This window comes from Ostrea edulis, chromosome 7 (genome assembly GCF_947568905.1).
Source record: "Ostrea edulis chromosome 7, xbOstEdul1.1, whole genome shotgun sequence".
In the NCBI taxonomy this organism is placed as follows: Eukaryota; Metazoa; Mollusca; class Bivalvia; order Ostreida; family Ostreidae; genus Ostrea; species Ostrea edulis.
Genome location: NC_079170.1, coordinates 38,601,814 through 38,628,072, shown reverse-complemented (window position 1 = coordinate 38,628,072; position 26,259 = coordinate 38,601,814). Strand labels below are relative to the sequence as shown.

At 35.4% G+C, this 26,259-nt stretch overlaps 1 protein-coding gene across 2 annotated transcripts in view; it reads left to right on the top strand.

Moving 5' to 3' along the window:
- Positions 1–19,599, top strand: part of LOC130048107 (uncharacterized) — a 30,266-nt gene extending 10,667 nt beyond the window's left edge. Inside the window, exons 4-9 of one of the 2 annotated variants that reach the window (XM_056144284.1) lie at positions 5,655–5,849; positions 12,070–12,228; positions 13,647–13,787; positions 14,150–14,251; positions 14,351–14,462; positions 19,108–19,599. In XM_056144284.1, coding sequence (XP_056000259.1) covers positions 5,655–5,849; positions 12,070–12,228; positions 13,647–13,787; positions 14,150–14,251; positions 14,351–14,462; positions 19,108–19,297 — 899 coding nt within the window. In that variant the 3' untranslated portion in view covers positions 19,298–19,599. Of the gene's footprint in view, positions 1–5,654; positions 5,850–12,069; positions 12,232–13,646; positions 13,788–14,149; positions 14,252–14,350; positions 14,463–19,107 lie in introns of both variants that reach the window. The other variant, XM_056144283.1, reaches the window with a different exon arrangement.
- The last annotated feature ends 6,660 nt before the right edge of the window (positions 19,600–26,259 follow it).

The window sequence follows — 26,259 nt, the reverse complement described above, 5'->3', positions numbered from 1 at the left end:
TTAGCATTTCATCGGATACTAGTTGAAAATATTATATTATCTTTCTTGTACCCGTGAAAGGAATTGAAGTGCGTAATTATTTATCTTATGAATATATTTTCAAATGCCAATTAAATTGATTTGGAGGAGATAATGAAATATTGTTTTACTGCAGATTAATTCCCAAGAAAGTCACAAGTAACTTTTAATATGTTTAATACAAACTGAAATGACATTTATCATTGATTATGAACTGAATTTAAGAACAATAACAAACGCAAACCTGTAAATTGTATTTCAAGATATTAAAGCATGTATTGGTCACTGAAAGCGGTTCAAGATCATTTTCCAAATGTTTGGATCCACATAGAATTCTGTGCCTATTTGTAATGGCTCAGGGATAACCGCAATTACATCATCCATGTCGTACAAACTCTCGTCAATTACACATCTGGGCCAATAGAAGTGGCATTTGCCAATAAGATGCATGCACCTCACGCGGACATCTTGTTCATCTATATTAACAACGAAACCTGGATATGGCTTGCCATTGTACTGAATGATCACATACTTGTTTAAACATCTTTGGATCTTCAAAATCAAAGATGTTCTCTACTTGATTTATATCGGGATCATTTGAAAAGTTGATTTGTTTCTTTGCTAATGTTTGCTCATTTCCTCTGGCGTCGTCATCTTTCATAATTTCATTTGATACGTCTTCATTGGTCTCTAAATCTTTCTTTTCTTTTCTTTGATTGTCTGTTTCTGACCTGCTGTAAGACGGCTTATATCATCTCGCTAAAAATACTCTAGTAACTTTTTAGCTTCTCGCTTCATCTTTGACCCTTTCTTAATTTTTTTGTGTTTCCCACTGAAAACACCCATATTTTTCCTAGCCATGGTACACAAACCATACTTTTTCATTATTTTTCCAGTCAGAACGTCTTCAATAGATTTTTTCCTACCATTGTTTCCATTATTGTAGGCTTCACGTAGCTGATCAGACATGGCACAATGGAAGTTCAAAGTTCTCGACACACTCTCTCTAGACATCTTTCTGATGTTTAGATGCTGACCAGTATTTTAAGATATTCTGGTCTTTGTTCTAGGGGTTTCTGGTTGATTTGGTTCTTTCATTCTGGGTGCTTCTGTCTATATAGTCTCATTTTGTATATTGCAGCCTTTTTAGACAAGTTTCTTAATTGGTCTTTCAGGATCTTATTGTCTCTGTAACATTTTGCAATTGACCGCTTCTTTTTCCCGTCTGCAGAGTTTTTGGTGACTTGGTACCTGTGCTCTAATCTCATTTTCTGGTGGTGAATGAGGTGGTGTTAAGTTTGGAAGAGTGTCAAGTATTTTCTCTCTTCTCCTATAGTCTATTTTTGTTGTTTTCCATTTACGTCGAATGCTTCTCTTCTCTCTTTCAGTAAGTTGGTCTATGTTTTTCCGTTTCCCATCTTTCAAATTTAAAAGTTAAACATACTTTTCCCGTCTTTTTGCTAGGTATTCAGCTCTTTTTAGAGGATTGCTGTCTCTTTTCTCTCTAAATCTCTGCTGTCTTTCTTTGTTTGACATACATGTACCTTTCATGGTGCAATCCTGTACCTGAAATAAACATTAATATATGAATTTCTATTGATAACAAACAACTTATGGATGCATGACAGTATTTTGACTATTTGGTATTGTCATTCTATTTTGCCTATCAAAGATTGACCTTTGAGTCTAAATTTGATTTCAATGTTGATTTGTTGTTTGATCTGTAGCTTTCCTAAAGAATACCCATACAATGCTCCATGGATTTTGTTTGTAATTCATTTCAAATTCTTTTCAATGAATAGGATTTGTATCTATGAATTAAAAATGTCTTTTGTGTAACATCAATGGTCCTTGGAGAAACCCTTTTTAACGTTTAATTTTTTCAGGGAAAATTTAGTTAAACTATAAATCTGATTTTAAACATTTGTGTTGATGAAATTAAATTGAAATGAAAAGAAATAGCAATACTGACAATTCTTTTTTTTTCAATTACATGTTGTACATTTTTCAATGAAATGTCCTTGATGTTCAATTCATGTGTCTTTGGTGTAACAAACTATTGTATGAATGAGTAAGACTCTGGTGCTACAGCACACACATGCCTTGATTTCATAATACAGTATATAGTAGCAATTGTATTACAGGATGACATATTTCAATTTAGCCATTTCATCGCAGCTTCCCCGTAAAATAAACTATATGAAAATGTTTTCCTTGGGATAACAAATATGGTTCATGGTGTAACATTTTTTCTTTTTACACCAATGACTGTTATACCAAGGACGGATATGTGAATTAACCTCTCCCTGCTAAACAATAACTTCTCCCTCTAAATAAAAAAAGCATGTCATCTGCTACAGAGACTCATTGAAATATTCTGTTCTTATTTCAGAGTTATCAAAACTTTCCTTTTCCTCATAATTCCTGTTAACCCATGGACAATATAAAATGTTACACATTAACTTGTACTTATCTTAACATCACAAAATTCAGCAACTTCAATTTTTATAAGTTTTGTTGTCTGCCATCATTTACTACTGCATGGTGGGAAAAGGGAGACGTCACTTACCATTCAAAATACTGAGAAAGAGAACTCTTACACCACAACTTTTTATTCCGTTACCCCAAGGACATTAAAACAGATAACAGGCTTACTTATTATCACTGAATAATACTGATCATAAAAATATTTTCTTTTTGTTTCTGAAAGTAATTTTGGCTCAAGTACAGAACAAGACGAAGATAGTTCTTTTAAGGTATTCAATGTATAATGACCATATTTCATATCTCATAAATGGATGGTGGAATATTTGTAATCATGGTATCATTTTGAAGGGTTCATCAAATAAACATAATCCACCATAGGAGTTTTCAAAATTTTGTTTACTGCTTGATTTATTTCACCTAGAATTTAACATTGAAGTATATGGGAAAACCATGTTTTATTACAATATTTTAAAAACAAATTATATTTTCATAATAATCTCTTGGTAGAAAGTTACACACACTTTCATTTTAAGAAAATATGAAATAAAATTAATCATTGACCACACACATTTTTAGAAAATTAGATTTTTCTTATTTTTACAAAGGGCAGACAACTCTTGCAAAAAGTCTTAAGTGCAAAAAGGTCAGCTTCTAATCATTTACCAGTTATGTGAATTTCATCTGCTTCACTTTCATCATTATTTAACAATAAACTTTTATGTTGATCTAAATCCTTCAAAATTGTTCATTATCCTTTCATTATACATGGAATACCTTAACATTGTGTAGGGATATTTTAAGTAACATTGAAAAATAATTTGTTTCCTATCGATTGATGATACAATATTTATTCTGATTCTAATTAGATTGTAAACTTGATTATGCTAATTTTGTTGGAATATTCATAATTTATCCATAGTACAGTAATAAGTTCATAGCTTGTTTAATTTAAATTAATAATCAAATATATTTGATTATTTGACGAATTTTTTGGTTGATAGTTTATAATTAACCAGTACTCCTATATGTTTTAAATAATGAGTAAACAATGTTGAACGTGAATGTGCAAGGTGAAGATAACGAACAGTGATCAATCTCATAACTCCTACAAGCAATACAAAATAGATAGTTGGGCAAACACGGACCCCTGGACACACCAGAGGTGGGATCATGTGCCTAGGAGGAGTAAGCATCCCCTGTTGTATATTCATTAAGTCACAGGGCAGGTACACAAGGTTGAATGATAGATGGACCTACAGGTAGAGAGGTCGAAAGGTAGACAGGTCGACAGGTTGACAGGTATGTTCGAGATAGACCTACAGGTAGACAGGTTGACAGGTAGACAAGTTGACAGGTCTACCTGTCAACTTGTCGACCTGTCGACCAGTCATCGCTGATCGTGCAATGTGTAGACACGAATCAATAATTAAATGAACTGAATTATTCATAAATTACACATAATTTACAATAATTATTTTTTACTAATTTCTTTGAAATTAATGCCTCGATTTTAATATTATGAATAATTTTGAGTTTTTATTTGAGTTTTTTCATAAATAAAGTACATTTACATATTAATTTGTAACCAAACCGATTTACTACCACTTATGTGGATGGGACTATTTTCGTCTTATTATGTACTTGACCCGTAATTTTAATTACTATTCAACCCTTTGAACACATAATTATCTGAAAGAATTTGTTTTTTACTTCTTAAAATGCAACTTAAAGCCAAGTATTCCACTTGCAGGGGTGTGATTTTTCCTCTTTTCAGAGGAAATCCTCTGATTTACTCAATTTTCGAAAAAATGAAACACTCTGGATTTGATGTAAAGTGGCAGAAAATGATATTTTTCTAGGTAGGGTGAGGTGTTTTCTTTCCTTTTGACCAGTTTTCCTCTGATTTCTGAGGAATTCAGTCGCATCCCTGCACTTGGCAACAGCCATATAAATATACCAAATCAAAACTACAAACTATCTAAATTTTTAAAAATCTTTTAATATCAATTGAAAATAAGATGATATGTACGCTAATATGTATTCAAATGTAGCACAATAATGGAACCCGAAGCCTATCATTTCTTGCTTTGCGATCGAAGGTGTTTGACTACCAGCAGGTGGCTGCTCGGGGTCGGAACTATTTCTCGTCCGTGGTGTAAGGAAGGGACACAGTGTCCACTGGCTGGAGTGGGGGGGGGGGGTCCTAATGGGTATTCCATGCCATGAGAACAAGAGCTTTGTGGTACCTGGAAGTATTGTTTAGCCCGTCTATACTTTGAAATTTTTCGTATCTCATAGCTGAATAAAGGAGTTTGATGGCTTCTTTTAGAGCATAAATCTTTGAAGACAAGGCGGAAGAAACATCAGAGCAAGGTAGAGGACCCTAAGGGCTATCATTTACCGCTTTTAGTTTGGGGCTGTACTGGTACCAACCGATGGCTCCTAGGGGTGGGGACAGATTTAGAGACCCTGTGTCTACTCTATTTGGGTAGACAGCGGCAAAGTGTCCATTGATTGGAATAGTGAATCTGAGGGGGTACTCAATGCCATGCAGACAAAAGGTCTGAAATACCCGGAAGTGTTGTTTAGCTCGCCTGAACTTTGACATATTTCATATCTCATAGAGAATAAAGGGGTTTAATGACTTCTTTTAGAGATATAATCTTTGAAAACCAGATTGTATATTTGGAAGGAACAAGTAAGCAGAGTTTCGATTTTAATATGGCATTTGAAGAAATTGTGCTGAAGGAGCGAATTCAAAAGGGGAGTGGGGTCGGGCTTCAAGTGTATATATATTAAAAAGCAACCCATAAAAGCGAAAACCACTGTGTGTTGTATCGTTATACCTAAAATTGTGATTTCACTCATGTATGTAAACAGTTTAGGGCAAATTATATATCTTTATTAAATATAACAGGTACTAGTAATTAGTTACATGTAGTTGACTTCGAAAAAGAGCTTAGTACTTGAAACATTCCCCGACGTTTAACCGTTGACCACTGAATACAACCAACCGAATGTTCATTCACGTGAGAAGGTAGATAACACTATGAACACACGTACTCCCGAAAGAGGGGCTCAATGTGGATTTAAGGTATTTCATGGGGATGTAGCTCCTTGGATGAGCAATGATCACTCCTTCATTTCAGAGGGAGTTTCCAACAACTGGTCGGTGTACATCTCAACTACAGACAGGAGAGAGAATGCCACCCAGTGTAGAAGAACGATCTCATCACCGGATGCCCAGCGCTTCACTTGTGCGGATCATGGCCGCTTTGTTATACTTAGTGATCAAAAGAAAAAGTTCAGAAATAGAGCTTCTGTTTGTGAAGTCAATGTAACAGGTAAGTAATTCTAGCAACAAGCTGTGTAACCTTGTAAGGTACATTAGCTGAGAAAGTGATGGTAATCATTTTCCCCCCTGAAAATCTCTCAATGGCAAATGAATATATATTAATGAGTAATAAAACTTTCATTTTGTACAAAAACAAGAGAAATCTAAGGAAACTACGCTATAAAACCGCTTTTAGTGTAAATAGGTATAAAAGGGAAGAATTAATGTCTTGCAAGACAATAATTATTTAATTGCATATTCATTTGCCTACTTTGAGGTTCAGAAGTGTTTGAAATAATTAAATTCTGGTGTAATTACTGAAATATCTAATATAGTGCAATTTTCATTGAATTCATTTTTTGGTGACATACAGCTAATGCCCTTTAATAAGACTGTAATACTCGTACATGGACCATAGGGATGTGTCTCTAACAGAAACTTCATATTCTAGGTTGAAATAAAACTACGTTTCATAACAGATTCTTTTTATACCCCCGAACGAAGTTCTGGGGGTATATAGGAATCACTCTGTCTGTCTGTCTGTCTGTCTGTCCGTCCGTCCGTCCGTCCGTCATTCTGTCTATGCAGATTTGTGTCCTGGCCATAACTTCTTTGTTCTTAGACTTAGGCATACCATATTTGGCACACAGGTAGATCACCATGAGATGATGTGTCGAGTACCTTCATGACCTCTATATGACCTTGACCCTTGACCTCAAGGTCAAAATTAAAGGTTATTTTACAATGGATTCGTGTCCGGGCCATAACTTCTTTGTTCTTTGACATAGGCATATCATATTTGACACATGAGTGTATCACCATGAGACGATGTGTCGAGTACCTTCATGACCTTGGACTTTGACCTCAAGGCCAAAATTGATTATAGGGTTTTAACATAGTCATACCATAAAACATAGGTGTATCACCATGAGACTATGTGTCATGTGCATTCATGACCTCTTTATGACCTTGACCTTTGATCTCAAGGTCAAAATAATAGGTTTATGCCATGGATTTGAGTTCGGACTATATCTTCCATTTTCTTCTACAAAGGCATACCATATTTTTACACTCAGAAAAGAGGTAATTTATACCTATTTACAACACCCTTTGGGAGATTGGGGTAAGCGGGGGTGGGGGTGGGGTGGGGGTGGGGTTCGTAGTGAGCATTGCTCACATTACATCTTGTCTATCTTGAAACATGCAAATACATTTGTTTTTCAATTTACGTCTCACTGCTAGAACTGTAACGATATAATATAATGGACATGAAGTATTTGTAGCTTTGACCTTAAACCTCAGAATCTTGTATCTGGGGCCTCCGTGGCCGAGTGGTTAGCGCATCGCGCTCAAAATCACACGGGCTCTCACTTCTGTCGGCGCGGGCTCGAATCCCGCTCGCGCCGGTAAGTGAGAAAATTTCCCAGTTTACTTTCGGAAGGTCATTGGTCTCTTCCCAGGTACATTGTATCTGGGTTCTCTCTTCCACCAATAAAAATTTGGCGCCACCATATAACTGAAAAATTGTTGAGTGTGGCGGAAAACATCAATCAATCAATCAATCAATTAATCTTGTATTTGGTCAGGACTTTAGAGATCAAATTCGACAAGGACCACAATCAGATCTAGATGATAACGGTTGAATTTCATACCTTTATACAATGATATAAATACGGCAACAAAATACTGTACCTTAATCCAATGATATAATATTGGTGCTCACACGCTTTTTATTTCAATAGCTCAGTGCAACCACTGGTGATGACGTGCGTTTTAAAGGGAAAGGCAACCCAAGTTTTTTTTTACATGATAAATGGTAGGATTTATTATATGATAAAACATTGCCATACTATTCTGTTGATATACGGCCTTGATAAGCTTCAGCACTAATTCGAAAACGTAAAAATTGAACTTCCTGCTATCTATAGAGGCTGCCATGATGTGGAACTCTTTTATATTCAAGACCATAAAAATCAATAATTTTGACGTCACACCGTTTGTTCCGGTTTTGATGAGATACCGAACAATGATCAATCTCATAACTCCTATAAGCAATACAAAATAGATAGATTAATACTGATTTAATTGTTAAGCAAGGATTTTTGTTGTTAAAGACTGTCATTTACGATATCAGTAAGTATTACTTTATTCATGAAAGGAACAATGTGGTTAGAGTTACCTTTCCCTTTAAGATATGTTGAGTGTTGTTTAGGTGATATATTGTCATGCATGTTAGACTTCATAACATTAATCATTTTTATTAAGAGATTCAAAATTTGTTTTTCACAAAATAAAAATTGTATTAGCAAGCTAACATTTTCCTCAAATTCGTAACTACTAGGACATTTATCGCTCACGCAAATGGTCGAGTAGTTACAATTGTTTTACCACATAGGAGTCGATGAATCCCGATCTCGATTCAGATAAACGTACACTTGTTCATATGCGAGCTGACTTTCCCCATGTAACATCCGGTTTAACCCCGGGGTTCATGTAATGGATTGACGATGCATATTTCCCCCAGATATATTGCAATCATTTAGATCTGTACACGATCTATATAGAGCTATAGTAAAACACAAACTGCTTTTATTTTAATTTATTTCACAATTATTCTGAAAGAGAGGTTCCACTTTGGGCTGATCAAGTTCTACTATTTGGGCAGATAAATTCCACTATTTGAGTTCAGGAAGTTTTATCATTTGGAGTGAGGAAATACCACTATTCTGAATAAGGAAGTTTCGGTATTTTGACTAGGGAATTTCAGTATTTGGTGAGGTAGTTTCTTTACTTATATTTTGAGAAATACACTGTTTAGGTTGAGGAAGTTTCGCTATTTGGGTTGAGAAATGTTCGATATTTCTGGTGAGGAAGTTCTCTATTTGGATTGAGGAGGTTCACTACATGTATTTCAAGTGAGGAAGTTCACTTTGTCGGTTGCGAAAGTTTCGCTATTTGCATTTAGGATGTTCACTCTTTCAGTTGAGGAAGTTCACGTTGTCTGTTGAGGACGTTTCGCTATTTGAATTGAGAAAGTACACTATTTGGGTTGAAGAAGCTCACTATTTCAGTTGAGGATGTTTCGCTATTTAGGCTAAGAATTTTCACTATTTGGGTTGATTGATTGATGTTTTCCGCCACACTCAACAATTTTTCAGTTATCTGGTGGCGCCCAGTTCTTATTGGTGGAAGAGAGAACCCAGATACAATGTACCTGGGAAGAGACCACTGACCTTCTGAAAGTAAACTGGGAAACTTTCTCACTTACTGGCACGAGCGGGATTCGAACCCGCGCCGACAGAGGTGAAGGGCCGTGTGATTTTGAGTGCGATGCTTCAGTAACCACTCGGCCATGGAGGCCCCTGAATTGAGGAAGTTCACAATTTGGGTTAAGGATGTTTCACCGTTTTAGTTGAGGAGTTGTTGTATTTGGGTTGTGGAGGTTCACTATTTTGGATGATGTAGTCCCGTGGGAATCTGGGTTAGAATATGTTTTCAGTATCACTTGCTTGTCGTAAGAGGCGACTGTCTTGGATGGTTTTTCGATTTGGATGGGACTGCAGAAACATAGGTTCCGTGTCAGGTGTGGCATGATAAAAATCCCTCCCTGTTCAAAGGCGATAAGCGCTGAGCATAGGCCTAAATTTTGCAGCCTTTCACCGGTAATGCAAGGTCTCCATATGAATGAAAAATTCTCGAGCGGGACGTTAAACAGTATAAAACCAACCAACCATCTATAATGTTAATATAACTATTTGATGATAGTAGTTGGTGCTTTCGTTACAATAAAAATAGTTATATGGGTCCTTTTGTCCCGAAAATAGACCAAAAGAGAACATAATGCAAAAATAATTTTTCACATATGCCGCCACCCCGCGAGACACAGCAACCGCTATCCCGAACGTCACATCGAGATTAAAGCCTAATTGACTTAATTAGTAAAATGTATTGACTTACAAGGCAGCATTGAAGCTAAATTATATTGCAATACTTCACAACTATTTGATATTATTTGGAAAGAAACCCTCTAAGGGTTTTGACACAAACTTTTGCGTTAAAATACGAACACTTTGATACCTCGAAAAGTGTTTGAGAAAACGGAACACTTTTATAAACCACTTTTAGCAGCCGGGGGGTGGAAGGTGTGCTTAGTGATTGGTGTCTTCCACAAAATATCATTTCCCGAACTAACACGTCCATACATATGACTAATTCCAACTTTACTCACCTTGTTTGTCTTTTCTCTACTTCGGGACCGCCAACCGATGTTGCGCATGACCGTCACTCCCAAAGGTTGCGTTCTAAGGTGTGAGGAAGTCCCCTACCAAAATTGTAAATTTTAGAATCCCTGGAGTAGAGGTTTTGACTCCGGGAGGGACTAAAATTGGTATACATATAATGTTTATGTGTACATGTAAATCCTTTAGATAACATTTTCTTTAATATCATTGGTACTACATTGAAACTAAATGGATATATTTAGAAGGAGTAAGTAGTCCGTTACCAAATTTTTAGCCGAGTTGTAACGAAGCTGAACTCGGCTATTGGTTTGATGATGCGGGCGGGCGGGCGTCAACAATTGGTTTCCGGATGATAACTCAAAAAGTTTACAATCTAATCAAATGAAACTTTGATATATTGTTGGGTACCAGGTAAGAAAGATCCCTATTAATTTTGGAGAAAAATGAAAATTTCAGAAAAATTTGGTTTCCGGATGATAACTCAGAAAGTTTAAATCCGAATCAAATGATACTTGAAGATATTGTTAAGTACCTGGTACGAAAGACCCTTATTGATTTTGGAGAAAGTAGGTCAAAGGTCAAGGTCACAGTAACCGAACATAAATTTAAAATTCCAAAACAATTTGGTTTCAGGAGGATAACTCGAAATTTTTTGATTTATATTTTTTAATTATATTAATTGTCCGTCCGTCTGTCTGTCTGTGCAGATTCGTGTCCGGGCCATAACTTCTTTGTCCTTTGACATAGGCATACCATATTTGACACATGAGTGTATCACCATGAGACGATGTGTCGGGTACTTTCATGACCTCCATATAACCTTGGCCTCAAGGTCAAAATTAAAGGTTTTTATAATGGATTTGTGTCAGGGCCATGACTTCTTTGTTCTTTGACACAGGCATACCATATTTGAGTGTATCACCATGAGACGATGCGTCGGGTACCTTCATGACCTCTATATGACCTTGAACTTTGACCTCAAGGTCAAAATTGATTATAGGGTTTTGACATAGTCATACCATAAGGCATAGGTGTATCACCATGAGACGATGTGTCGGGTACCTTCATGACCTCTATATGACCTTGACCTTTGATCTCAAGGTCAAAATTATAGGTTTATACCATGGATTTGTGTTCGGACTATATCTTCCATTTTCTTCTACAAAGGCATACCATATTTTTACACTCAGGAAAGAGGTAATTTATACCTATTAACAACACCCTTTGGGAGATTGGGGTAAGCGGGGAGTATTCTTAGTGAGCATTGCTCACAGTACGTCTTGTTTGAATAAAATGAAACTTGGATATAGTGTTGGATACCAGCAAATCAAGGCCCCTATTGATTTTGGAGAAAAAAGTTTAAAGGTCAAGGTTACAGTCACCGAAAATAGATTGAAAACTTCAGACAAATATGGTTTCTGGACTGTAAAACTAAAATTAGTTTTTCACAATTATAAATATGCCACATCATTCCTGACTGTACAATGTATCTCATGCAACTCGGCTCATGCACCCCTGGGTGCATATATTGATTTTTACTTTTTGATTCATTATTCCATAAGTAGGAGTTTCGATCCGATATCAGACCAAATTTATTCTAGTGAATATTGTCTCTATCATTAGAAAGATTTCTTCTTTACTTTTGCTGATACTGTATAAAACTAAATGCATATTTAAGAAAAGCCCATGGTATATACAGAATTTGTGAATTCCGCAACTCCAACTATAGAGTTTTGATTCTAGAGCGGGTCCAAAAATAGAAACATATCATATTATGTACAGTCTTTCATCAGTATACGGGTAATCGTGTTTTAAGAGCACATATTGTTTTATGCTGCTGGTGAATATTGCAGAATAGGAACATTTTGATATATTTCATAGCTCTGAGGACTAGAGATGCTTTTAACCAATAATCAGGTTTGTTCTTGTATTTGTTTTAATAATATACAACATAAACATTCATTAACTCTCTATATTTTCAAACTGCAGGGTGTGTGGCGGGAAGTTTTGGTGAAGACTGCAGCAAAAATTGCCCAGAAAATTGCGTAGAGAAAATATGCAACATATTGGATGGAAAATGTACGAGGTGTTCCGATGGTTGGAAGGGAGACTATTGTAACCAAAGAAAACAGAACATACAAGAAACAGGCAGTAAAACTTGTTTGATATTGAACAATACTGAAAGACGACAACGCTAATAACAAAGTCCTTTTATAATGAATTTTACATCAAGACATTTTAAGGCGCAGTTAAACCAGCACTGATTTTGACTACGGATTACTCCGTTTATCTGATCTAGATATAGGGCTGGTGCACCCGGTCGACAGGGATTCTGATTCCTCCTAGTCACTTTCTCTCATCTCCGGTATTTTCAGAGTTTCGTGTTTGCCCTACCCTTAACTATATTCTTTATACGAAGTATGAGATTGATCATTGTAAGTTATCTTTACCTTTTCATTGAAAAGACCAGAGTTCCAACATCTAAGTTAGTGACTGGACATACTCGGGTATTGACGGCACTACTGCTTACAGGCACCTGAGGTTTGGACCCACACTCCCGTTGATCCTCCTTTTTTTAATGAGCAAAGTATATCAATGGAGTCGTATGATTTTTTTTAAAAATTCCCAATGCCATTTTGCGCTTTTATTGAACTTAAATGCAGTCTGACTGGGTTATATAACTCGATTGAATGAGGACATTAATCCATCTACAGCCCCTTGACCTGCTGTTGACTGGAAATCAGAACATATTTACTGCAAAAATTAATCCTATTAATGATCAAGGTGAAATTCCCCCGATTGCTTACAATTTTCTTCTTACCTTGTCATATACCATACTTATTCCAATAGAACTATGTAACTTAAAAGAGTTTGATAAAAGTGCAAAATGGTACTGGGTATTGCAAAATAGATATATTAAAATAAGTCAGGAAATATGCATATCAGAAAGGAGTGGATCAAAGGGAATGCGGGTCCAAAAGACAGGTACCCGTGTTTTTGAAAGCGTAACTTGACTTCAGAATGTTTATCCCAACTTATTGAATGATTTGCATGAGTTCGAAATTTCTTATAATTTTTTTTTAGTTAAGACGCGAAATTTAGAGGCAAATGAACTATTTAAAAAAATATCACTTACCCACATTATTCCAGTTTTGTACGCTTTGTTTTCTTTTCCAATTAGGAATTAAACTATCAATAAGCTTCCCTGTAATTTAAGCTTGCATTAGTAATCATCGATTAAAACATGAAAATACGGAAGATTGAATTATTTCAAATTGACAGTATGAAACTTTACCCCACCTACCTTCATCTTGAGGATGGGTACGTGCAGCGGACATCACTTTTTCCACGTTGATGTATTGTAAATCAGAATGGTATTTGATAATTGTTTTCTTCACTCGTATTTAGAAGTCACCAACATAAGGTGAAGTGGCTCTAAATATTTCAATATCCTTCTGATTTCAAGGTGACTTGTAGAAGAATTTCCTATTATGTGTTGTATCTTGTTGATGCATTACGAATATCTTGTTGATTCATTACAAATATATTTGTTGATTCATTTACAGAGTGTGCGAAAGGGTATTTTGGCGACGACTGTACCGAGCTTTGTAAAGGCAGGTGCTTGAATGGTGCCGCTTGTAATGCCACGACAGGATACTGTGACGAGGGTTGTGCTCCAGGATGGAGGAACAAAGACTGTTCCGAAGGTATTACAATTTTGTAGATATCAAACGTTTATGATGGAATGCTATTCTAATAATAAGAAGATGGAAATGATTTCTACATTTCTTGAATTAAAGGAACAATATACATGTACTCCGCATGGTTTAGTTTCCTCTATATTTGCCTATGGTGTTGTGAAAATGTGAAATACGTAACTCTGTTACGATACTAACTTTCTGAAAAATATAGATGACATTTATATTTGTAGGACAATTGTGAATACATCTTAAAATTTTCCGTCATTTTATATCAATATTTATTGGATGCAAAATATGTACATGATATATGAAATAATACCCCCTCCCTTATTCGCTATCGCTTTCCAAGTAGTTTTTGGTTTTTGCAGTGTGTCTGAATGGATTCTTTGGAACACAGTGTGCGCAACGGTGTAACTTGTCATGTGATCCCATAACTGGATTTTACAGTGGGACTGTTACCGAGATGTTAGGTAAAAGCAAAAGTAAATCAGATATTTTCAAAGAAATAAAAAATGTTGTTTGACTGAAAATCGACTATAATACTCATGGCACGTTATCATATGAAACAGGAAAAAGTGAGGAACATTCGAAGGGAAGCAACGCAATAGTGAGTGGTTTGGTGGTGGCGCTGGTAGTGTCAGTGTTGATAAATGTTGGTCTCCTGGCGATATATTGGAAAAGGTACGATAATTGTCAACAGTTTCTAATATTCAAATCTTTATAGTGTAGGGAACTCGTAGCCCAGTCCTTGGAATTCTTGAATGGTTATGTTTGTTTTATGTCTCGTCGAAAATTTTTCACTTCTATTAATTCTGTAGAATTTTCATAGACCGTGCGATATTCTAAAGTTCTCGTCGGATTTCCCCCTTTCTAAACATTTGTGGAGTCTGCGACTATTTTTGTACAATTCCTACTTCCGGTCAGCAAAGATGAAAATCTACGAAAGTTGTGCATGAAAGGTGAAGATAACGAACAGTGATCAATCTTATAAATATTTTTTGACTTTTTGACATCATAGACAGTTGCTTCTTCAACAAAAATGGAAAACGCAAATATTCCTATCTAGTGATTAGTCATCCAAACATTACTTTGTTAAATGCTACTGTGATTCCACACACAAGCACCCTGAAGTAGAAATAAAAGATATGCTAGAGGTCCTCATTGACAATATCTTCGTGGTCTTTGGCGATTAGGTCTTCCAAGAGTCTTTTGGAATCCCCATGAGCACGAATTGTGCTTCTTTGTTAGCTGACCTGTTTTTATATTCCATTGAAGCAGAATTTTTTCAAAACCGTCTCCGTGAGAAGAAAATATATCTTGCTGTGGTCTTCAATTCGACATTTAGATGTATCGAGGACGTGTTCTCTAACAACAATAATAATTTTCATATGTTGATTCGATATATCCCAGTGAACTCAAAATAAAAGATACCACAGAGTCGTCCACTTCTGTGTCATGTGTAGATATTTTATTGAAAGTAGATATTAACGACAAACAACTCAGCTTTATGACAAAGTTTCTCTATCGTCAGCTTCCCAGATTTATGTAGCAATATTCCATTATTACCTGCATATGGTGTTTATATATCTCAACTGATTCGATATGCAAGAGCTTGTTCTGCTTATAGTCAGTTTTTAAATCTACGCAGGCTACTGAGAAACAAGGTGATGCTGCAGGGGTTCCAACGGTCTCGTGTAAAGTCAGCATTTCGCAAATTCTATGGTCGTTATAACGATCTAGTTTGCTAATACGACCTATCATTGGGTCAAATGCTGTCTGACGTGTTTCATACCGATTGTTAGGCCGTTCTTAGCACACTGATTTTGACTACGGATAGCTCCATTTACCTTATCAAGATATAACGCTCACGACGGGTGTGACCAGTCGACAGGAAATGCTTACTCCTCCTAGGCACCTGATCCCACCAATGGTATGCCCAGGGGTCTGTGTTTGCCCAACGCTGTATTTTGTATTGCTTATAGGAGTTATGAGATTGATCACTGTTCGTTGTATTCACCTTTCATCTATACATTCAAGGTTGCATTGATTTATTTAACGGGTTCTTTTTATGGCCGTCGTATGGGACGTTAAAGGGTGTCCAATGTCAAGGACCACACCCTCTTGGCACGCAAAATATCATTTCCCTGATGTTCTAAAAAGATTAGGCTCAATGGGGGCCGTCAGTGAAACTTAAACACTCACAGCCAAACATATTTCAATTAGTTAACCGCCGTAAAATGGCTGAAATACTGCCAAAACGTCGTAAATCCTCAACCAATCAATCCGTCAATTTAACGGCTTTTTCAGCAACTCGTATGATGCATGAGTTCACCATTGAAATAGTGATATTATCGCTGAAGTTTTTGTAATGTTTTTCCGGAATGATAAATTTTCTCTGGAAATAAAGATTTCAAAATCCCAACTTCGCTTTAATTTGATGCATGGTATGAATATATAATAAAACCTGCGAAAAAGACTCATGTAAATATGAAAATTGTAGGGGAGTCTTGTTAATATTTTTTAAATCTACGACTAAAATCCGCAAGAAACATGCCATATGGAAAAAAGATACACGAGACAAATATACATGTATTTTAAAACGAAATTGAAATGTAATTACCAAATTTCAGAAACATCGCAATGTTTTTCAATTTGGACCTAACCAAACAGAAGAGGATCGATCGCGATGAAAATTATTAGAAATTACGAAAATAATCACATTGTTGCTAATTTCATGTACTTTTCATGAAGAAAGTAGGTTTGTCTATCAATTAATTTAGTTTGTAAACCCTTTTACAAGAAGGGAATGTAGATTTCTGATTAAAATGACTACTTATAATTTTGATCGGGCTTGCTTCAATTTTGAAAATCGCAATCTTTCTGAATTTTGGCCGTTTTTCGAAAAGATTTATCCTATACATGTTGGCTAATTGACCTGTTTTTTAAATAAAGAGGTTAGCTGTAGATTTAAAGAGTATTGAGAAATAATATTTTCGTTTTCATAATAAATTTTTATTTTAAAAATCAGAACGTCTAGACATCCGAGTCTTTTATGGATATTGTGTTTTAGAAATACACATAATCACATCATGCATCAAATCACAGAAATATGGACTCAAATATCTTATTTGAAAATAAAACACCTTTATCTCATTCTGAGAAAAATAATCACACAAAGAATCATATGAAATAATTGAGAGCTTGTATCACTCTTTTAACGGTGAAACCATGCTTCAAACAAGGTGTTCAAACGAGCTATTAGTCTCTTGATGTGGCCTTCAACTCACCATTTAGATTATTAATTAACAATTATCATTTTCATTCAGATGTCAATATGATATATCGTCGTGAACTCCAGATAAAAAACACCACGGAGTCCTCCACATCTGCTCTGTACCTACATGTAGATACTTTATTGAAAATGGATATTAACGGCAAACTAACAACTAAACTTTACGACACACGGGATAATTTTAGCTTCTCCACCGTCAATTTCCATGTTTATGTTGCAATATTCCATTATCGCCTGCATATGGTGTTTATGTCTCCCAAATAATTCGGTACGCAAGAGGTTGTTCTGCATACGATCGGTTTTTAAATCGAAGCAGACTACTGACAAAGAAGATGATGTTACAGGGGTTTCAACAGTCTCGTTTAAAGTCAGCATTTTGCAAATTCTTTGGTAGTTATAATGATCTAGTTTGCCAATACAACTTATCATTGGGTTGTCCGACGTATTTCATACGATTGTTAGGTCGTTCATGACACACTGACTTTGACTACGGATTGCTCCATTTGTCTGATCGGGACATACGGCTCACAGCGGGTGTGACCGATCGACATGGGATGCTTACTCCTCCGAAGCACCTGATCCCACCTCTGGTATGTCAAGAGGTCCGTGTTTGTCCACCTTTTTATTTTGTATTTTCTTATAGGAGTTATGAGAGTGATCACTGTTTGTTATTTTCAGCTTCTTGTGCATGTAAGGAAATGAATGAATTATTTTAGAATGGGGATCGTAAGAACATACAGGAAAGATATCCCCCATTACTTTAAAAACCATTTCCATATCCTCAGTCTGAAAAGTTTCTGTATATAATTGTTGCGTAGTAAAGAATGTTAGAAAATTGTATCGAAACAAGAATTTACTCAAATTTTCTATATGATATGAAAGGTGAAGATAACGAACAGTGATGAATCTCATAAATCCCATAAGTAATACAAAATAGATACTTGGGCAAACACGGACCCCAGGATACACCAGATGGGATCAGGTACCTAGGAGGAGTAAGCATCCTATGGTGTGCAAAGTTTGTTGTGCAATTTAAAAAAAAATGCATTTGTTTCTCCCTTTATGTGTTATCGAATTTCTTGGATATTAGAATGATACTCTAATTTTGAATTTTCTACTAGCGATCGGCCCGAATTAATATTTTTTCTTTCTAAATGCGTCATTCTCGGAGATAAGGTGTTCCCGAATATAAACCATTTTTGTAACTGTACACACTTAAGCGAAGATAAACAAAATTCTGAAAACCAATCCATCACCACAGACATTGGAGAAAATTAAACAGAAATATATATATATATATATATATATATATATATATATATATATATATATATATATACAGAGTTAGTGTTATTCGGGAAGTAAAACCACTGTGCCATCAGTACATTGTGTACTGAACCATCAGTATTTTGTGTTCTACGCCATCAGTAGTGTACTGCGTCATTAGCGTAATGAACACCTTGCTACATATGCATTTGGGAGAGGTGTACTATGTCATCAGTATTTTGTTTACTGTGTCATCAGTACTTAGTATACATACTACGTGATCAGTACTTTACGGAGACACCCAAGATGGAAAATGCTACAATTAATATTCTATTTGCGCCGCTCTCTCGCGCAGAGGAACAGGTTTAATGGATATAAAAAGACGATATACCAGTTTATGAAATATAATCTTGTTTTTAAGTTTTCAAACAGTGTTAGGAATATATGAATATGAACGATGGTATGTACAAATGTCGGTATACTGGGTTATTTTCGTAAAGACAAATGGTAGGCCATCTAAATTTTATTTAATAGTGCAGAGTCGGAGATTCAGTGTCTATACTCTAGAATAGTCTATCGAATGTCCATGCACCTATAAATATTCATTTTTATGTTTCACTGGATGAAAATGCCGCCCTATGCATTGCTGCATTAACGACCAATCCCTTAGTTCTATTCCGTATCGAGATTGAAGAGTTCCACACAAGAAGTATGTAAAAGTAAAAGAGGTACCAGGTCGAGTTTCAATTCTTTTTACTGTAATTACAGAGGTATACTTAAAGGAAAACAGACAAGCTTAAAAGAAGAGCCATTGTATGCGGATGCGGAATTTGAGGACCCAGTAAACGAACAACCAGGAAGGGGAGACAACTCAACGGGGACGGCTGTGTACTACGAGACATTAAATGATAGAACACGTGATCAGGACACGCAAAACTACAGTACATTAGAGAACTAGAGAGAGAGAGAGAGAGAGAGAGAGAGAGAGAGAGAGAGAGAGAGAGAGATTTTATCATTTGCATTTAATTCTATGACATTCTTGAGTTTATTTCTAGGAGTATTTTATGGGAGTCAATACCGTTTAATGTACCACGTCTTGTGTATAACTCTTCATATTACATGTATATGGTCTTATGTTAGAAAAACTTAGAAAACTTAGAAAATTTTTGTATTTTGTATTAGAAAAGGTGCGCATGTCATGTTGAGGATTTGTCATTGATATGTTATATGGTCTTACATTGGATAAACTGTATTCTATTATATGTCTTTTTATCTCTCAACTGATTCGATACGCAAGAGCTTGTTCTGCTTATGGTCAGTTTTTAAATCTAAGCAGGCTACTGACAAACAAGATGATGCTGCAGGGGTTCCAACGGTCTCGTTTACAGTCAGCATTTCGCAAATTCTATGGTCGTTATAACGATCAAGTTTGCTGATACGACCTATCATTGAGTCAAATGCTGTCTGACGTGTTTCATACCGATTGTTAAGCCGTTCTTAGCACACTGATTTTGACTACGGATATCTCCATTTACCTTATCAAGATATAACGCTCACGATGGTCGACATGCTAGTGAGATGTTAAATTTTCTACAGACATAAATTAACTTTAAATTCTCCATTTTACCTAAATAATACTTGAAATGTAACATATATCATAAAATTAAATCGATGACCATACATTTTCAAAACTTTGTAAAGAAATGACATACAGGTCGCAATCTTTCATTGTTACTTTCATTGTTATTATTACTACAGCTATTTTTTTTCTTTTTTCAATATAAACATTCTGTATGTATTTCACAGGAAAATGATCATTGTTCGTTATCTTCACCTCGCTAAAACCCTGCGTTCTCCATTAAAGTGTCGGCGGCATTCTAAAATTCGTTTAAAGTCCAAGTTCATAAAATTGTATGTCTTATAGATCTCTTCAGTATGTACCAAAAACATAATAGGGCTATAGCATCATAACCATTCATTGTTCTGAGTACTGCTCTCATAATGTATGCATATTAAGGAAATAAACCGTGTCTGATTCGCATTGGGAATTGTTATATTTGTACAATGGTATAATTTTTTTTTTTTTTTTTTTTTATAATTTCGGGTCCTTACTTATTTCAAGTTAACATAAATAGTTTCTAGCTAGTGATATTAGATATTTCAAAGAAGTAATATATTTTTTAAGCAAACTGTTCTCAAACTGATGTCCATTGGATTGCGAACAGATACAAACTGTACGTTATTGATTTTGCAACCTTAATAAAAAAATATGACAGTCTTTTTAGTGTTTAATACCAAGGTAAAAAAAAAACACAAATTTTTTATTAGATACCACAATCTTAAACATTTTGCACCACGAAAAAAGGTATGATATACATGTAATCCAGTTCAAAGAGCACACATTAGCATTTGGACGTTCGGTTTGGAACAGATTCGATACCACCTATCCAGCATTAGAAGAAGAGCGAAACAAAATTAATTACAGGAAGTTGTTTAATTCAGTAGGTATATATATATTAACTTCGACTAAATTCTATATGACGAATAGTAAATAATTTTTTCAAGGGAAACATGATAATCAACAGATACGTTACAAACAGATAGAGTTGTACGCTACCATCATTTCTTTTCATAGCTGTAATAAGGATATCTAATGTCCTCTACAGCCTGATGTATCAGGTTCATCAAATGACTAAGAGAAAATGTTTGAAAAGTTTTATGTATTCAAACTATGTAAATAATTAGTAGAATCTTTTTTTTTAATGCATTTTCTGATATTTTTCATGAATTTTCTGATAATGTATCTATAAAAGCATATTATATGACACATTTTGCTTTATCTTAGTCATGAATATAATTATAAAGAATTAAGACGACGATTTGTCATTTGGAACATTGCAAGCATCTATTATTGATGGTATCGCATCTGCTTTCTTAGTGGTAACGTATCTGGTTAGTTATTGGAACTTAATATCTCGTTGAACTAAATTAGACATTCGTTAGTCCCCTTTGTTATTTGTTCTTTTAACAATTACTATTCATTTTAATGCATACAAAACAATTTGTAATTGAAATTTAAAGGCCATTTACTCAACGCTTTCATTTTGTGCTAGATTTGGCCTGTATTTTGTTAGACTTACCTTTTCCATTAAACACTGGTATTTTTGGTCTGTATTTGATGATTTTCTTTAATCATATTGTTGTTCCTTTATGTATTTCCTAAACTATTTAAGAAATGAACATCACTTTTGAGCTGTTCATGGTCAATATGAACGGATTTGGTTTTGAGGCAAATTCTGTGAGTCACGCTAGCGATTCACAGAGAATTTGCCTCAAATCCAAATCCGTTCATATTGACCACGAACGCCTCAAAATTTCATTTCTTATATCTATATTCATTTACTTAATCGCCATTTGTTTACATTGCTTGTATAAGTCAGGAAATATTTTGTTGCAGAAAACGAACTCCTAAGATCCACCTACATCACAGTCATATTGTGACGTACGTCATAACATAAACATGACGTCACACGTCATCTTACCCTGCCTTTTATCAACATTGCACGGTGCACTGGAGACCACAAGATGGGGATGATAATCCATGTAAGTTCACAATTTTAATCTGAGGTTAGACTTTGCAAGATCTTTGTAACACATGTATTTTTTCAAATCACTACGCTCTCTCAGTCGCGTGCTAGTTCATAATCCGTTCATATTCAATATGAACGGACTGTGTCGCGTGCTGAAATTGGTTGGTTCATACATGAGGAAAATGCGAGTTGTAATATAAATATATATCTATGTTTTAGAAGATTCTCAAGAAGAGACACAACCGGTTGCGGTAGGTCAGTGGTAGAGCAGTGGGATACAGTGAGTTCAAGCTCTGCTTGTGCCATAGCTGCATCAAACCTAAGATGACGTTAACATAAAGAGTGGTTGCTCCGTCACGAAACGCTCAGTATTAAGAAGTGAGAACCACGAGTCTTTTGGATATGACCTTAAAAACGGATGTCCTGTGTCGCGACAGACGTTTGAAAGTTAACTAACCCCCACTGCTACGGCCATGAGCACTAGGTGTAGATCTAGATTTGTGGTACTTCACTGACAACTGTTGACGTCTCAAGATGAGTGAAGTATTTTCGACGGGACTTACAATCAATTAATCATGAAGAGACCCACAGGCCACATGGATCACATGAGTCAATTCCCTTGTTTGTGGAAGATTTGCGATTAATACTGTAAACTAAAGATAAATTGTCAATATGTAGAAGGGTTTTTTTTTTATTTCGCAATTTCTCAGCCCATGTCATAACCCCTAGTACTATAGGAATGAGTTCTAAAACAAAGTGATATCCCTGTACATTTACGCTGGCCAGCAATGAGGCCAATGCAGACAACACCAATGCCTACTAAACACAACACCACAACCATGAGGTTCAATGGTTACACATATATCATGCATTCCCAAAAATTCAGGATCAGGGTTTTTGAGGTTATAGGATACCCACAATTTTGGATGCATCAAATGAAGTAGCATTTTGCAGTGTTTAAGAGGACAATGAACAGGTAAGTCAGTCATTAATACATGAAATACACCAGTAACAAGTCGTTGAAGGATTTTCAATTTTTGGGTTTGTTTATTTTGTTTTGTTTATTTATTTGGGAATATGTTAGGAATAGGGTTATGCTTTTCTATTGAATTTTCAAGTGAAGATTTGTGAAACACAGTAAAATCCTACTTCATTTTATGCATCCAAAATTTTGGGTATTCTTTGATTTTAACAAAGATTTCCGAGTCCTTCATGTCGTATCTAGAGAAGGAAATGGACGGTGATATACTTGATCCATTACTGCTGAGACAGATACAAAGAATTAAAATTGTAGTCCACGGATAAGTTATGTAGGAACTGTAGACTTTTGAGTGAATGTTTAATTGTGCTTTTATTGAATTAGGCCCCAATTTGTGTGAGCACTGAGTATTATTTGAACAGCTCTATAGACTGGAATAAATTGGGAGAATATTGTGTTGGTGAGTAATGATTTGTTAACGTTATTTTCTCTGTTACAATTAGAAAATAGAGAAGAGGGCCCTAGGAAACTGGAAGCTATTAATTAAAGGGCTGTTAATCAAGGAAAGGATAAAGAAACGTTTTAACCTGGTAGACAAGGTATTTCGTCAAGATTTAGTGTACATGTATGCAATTGTTTATCCAACTGTTACAGAAGTTATTGTTCTATAAATAATGTGTTTGTTTATAAACTAATCATGGCTTGGTAAATGTAATCTGTGGTTAAGAAATATGAGATATGATTCGTTGTGTTGTAATGTGTCAGCAGAGAGCTGTAAGAGATTCAGAATTAAAGTAATTATTGTTTCTGAGCGAGTGTTCCATTCATTTACAGTGGACACTAGAATGTGTGTATATACTAAGATTTGTTTTATTGTCATTCGTGATGGATAAAAGGTAGTCAAGTTCTCTCTTTCCTCTAAAATTATCTTGGTGGCCTGTCGGATTTGTTTTCCAATCAGAATCAGGCTTACCACTAGCAATGTGCACAGTATTTTATTCAATACTTACTCATGTCGATTTGGTGTATCCCATTCCACTATCACCTGCATATGGTGTTTATGTCTCTCAATTCATTCGATATGTTGGAACATATTCTGCATATGATAAAGTTTTGAATTGATACAGGCTACTGACAAATAAGTTCATGAGATAGGAGTTTCAACAGTCGCATTTGAAGTCACAATTTCACAAATTATATGGTTGTTATAATGATCTAATCTGCAAATACAACCTGTCATTAGGTCAAATTGTGTGACTTGTTTCTTACCAATCGTTATGCTGTTCTTGACATGCTGATTTTGACTATTTGTTACTCCATTTACTTGTGTCTGATCAGGATGTAGGGTTCACGGTGAATGTCACCAGCTGACAGGGGATGCTTACTAGGCACCTGATCCCTCCTCTGGGGTTTCCAGGGGTCCATGTTTGTCATACTCTCAGCTTTATATCCTTTATGGGATTGATGGGATTGATTACTGTTTGTTGCCTTCACTGTTTTCCATCTGTGTTATATATGTTAAGTGTAACCGGGGAGGTCATGAGTTTGAGCCCCGCTCGTGCCATGGTCACGTGAAACCTAAGATGTAAACATAGATAGTGATTACTCCTTCGCCAAATGCTCTACATTTAGAAGTGAGAATCGTGGGTCTTTCAGATATGACCTTAAAACAGAGATCCTGTGTCGTGGCTGGCGTTGGCACGTTAAAGAACCTTCACTGCTATGACTGTAAGTGCTAAGCATAAGTCTAATTTTGTGGTACTTCACCAACAACTGGGGATGTCTCAATATGAGGGGAAAATTTTGGATTGGACATAAAACAAACTAACAAAAATATGTTGGGTATCTAATATGAAGCACACTGACTCTATGTATTGCTTCGACATTCGTGACTTATTTATTCAAATGTGATGTTTAAGAATTTTCTGTTAGGGAGGGAAAGTTGATTTTGTCAATGTCTATGTGATGTACATGTATCACATAAGCATAAATGTAAACTCAACAAACAGCTTTAGAATGATATAAAGCATTGTAACTTAGTTTTCAAACTTGAAATATAAACTGGGCTTGTACTTTTATATTTAGGTTGATTTATAACAACTATTAGATACTCTGACATCAGGCACTGCTTTAGGAATCACAGGCACTGAATGCATGTTTGTTTTTTATTTACTCAACAGGAAGAGAAACAAGAGATGAAAGTGAAACAAAAAGGAAAGAAAGCAACTGATGCAGAAAAGTCCTGGCCACGAAAACAGCAGGAGGCCGAAAAATTGTCTCGTAGTCAAGAAACCATGTGAAATAGATATTTACAACTTTTAAATTAATATCTTAGACGTACAAGTTTCATATCCTACAGCCACAAGGTTCCCATCATATAGCCACAAGGTTCACATCATACAACCAAAATGTTCATATATGTTACCACAAGGTTCACATCCTATAACTGCAAGGTTCTTAAACTTCAACTACAGGATTCATAAATGTTACCACAAGGTTCATATATGTAAGCACATTGTTCACATCTTACGACCACAAGATCCACATCCAACAACCCTAGGATTTATATATGTTACCACAGGTTTCACATCCTACAAACACAAGGTTTATATATGTTGCCATGATGTCCACAATCTACAACCACAAGGTTCACATCCTACAGCCACAAGGTCCACATCCTAGAACCACGGGGTTTGTATATGTTACCACAAGGTTCACATCATATAACCACAAGGTTCACATCCTACAACCACAGGGTTCATATCTTGTTACCAGAATGTTCATCTACAACCATGAAGTGGATACCCTATAATCCAAACTTTTTTTTTTTTTTTTTTTTTAGATCTTGATATTGATGAACAGTTGTTAATTGAGATATAACTGAAGACAGAGAGCAAAATAATCAAAATTATACCTGTGTTCAAGTCAAATAATCTGCCACAATCTTTATTTTGTATAATATGAATATACATCGATATGTAAAGTGGTATTTAATGTTAATGAAATAGGGAATTTTTTTTTCAGTAGGGCATGCAGTTTAGTAGGATGGGTGGTTATTTCTAAATTTAAATATGGTGCATCACTTTTAAGGAGGTATACTACACCAGAGAAATTTGATGTAGATGAAAAGTAGAGGATATGTACAACACAGTTTTGAAGTTGAAAATTTTCGAATTTACTTTATTTTGTCAAAAAAGACAGTTTTCAGTAAAAGGTAATCTGAATTTTGTTTTTAAAAAAACCCTGCTGGACTCAAGCCTGCGACCTACAGTACAGCAGTCAGTATTCTAACACACTGAGCTACTCGGCTAGGTATTGAAATTGAAAAGGAAAGGCGATGTAGAGTACCTC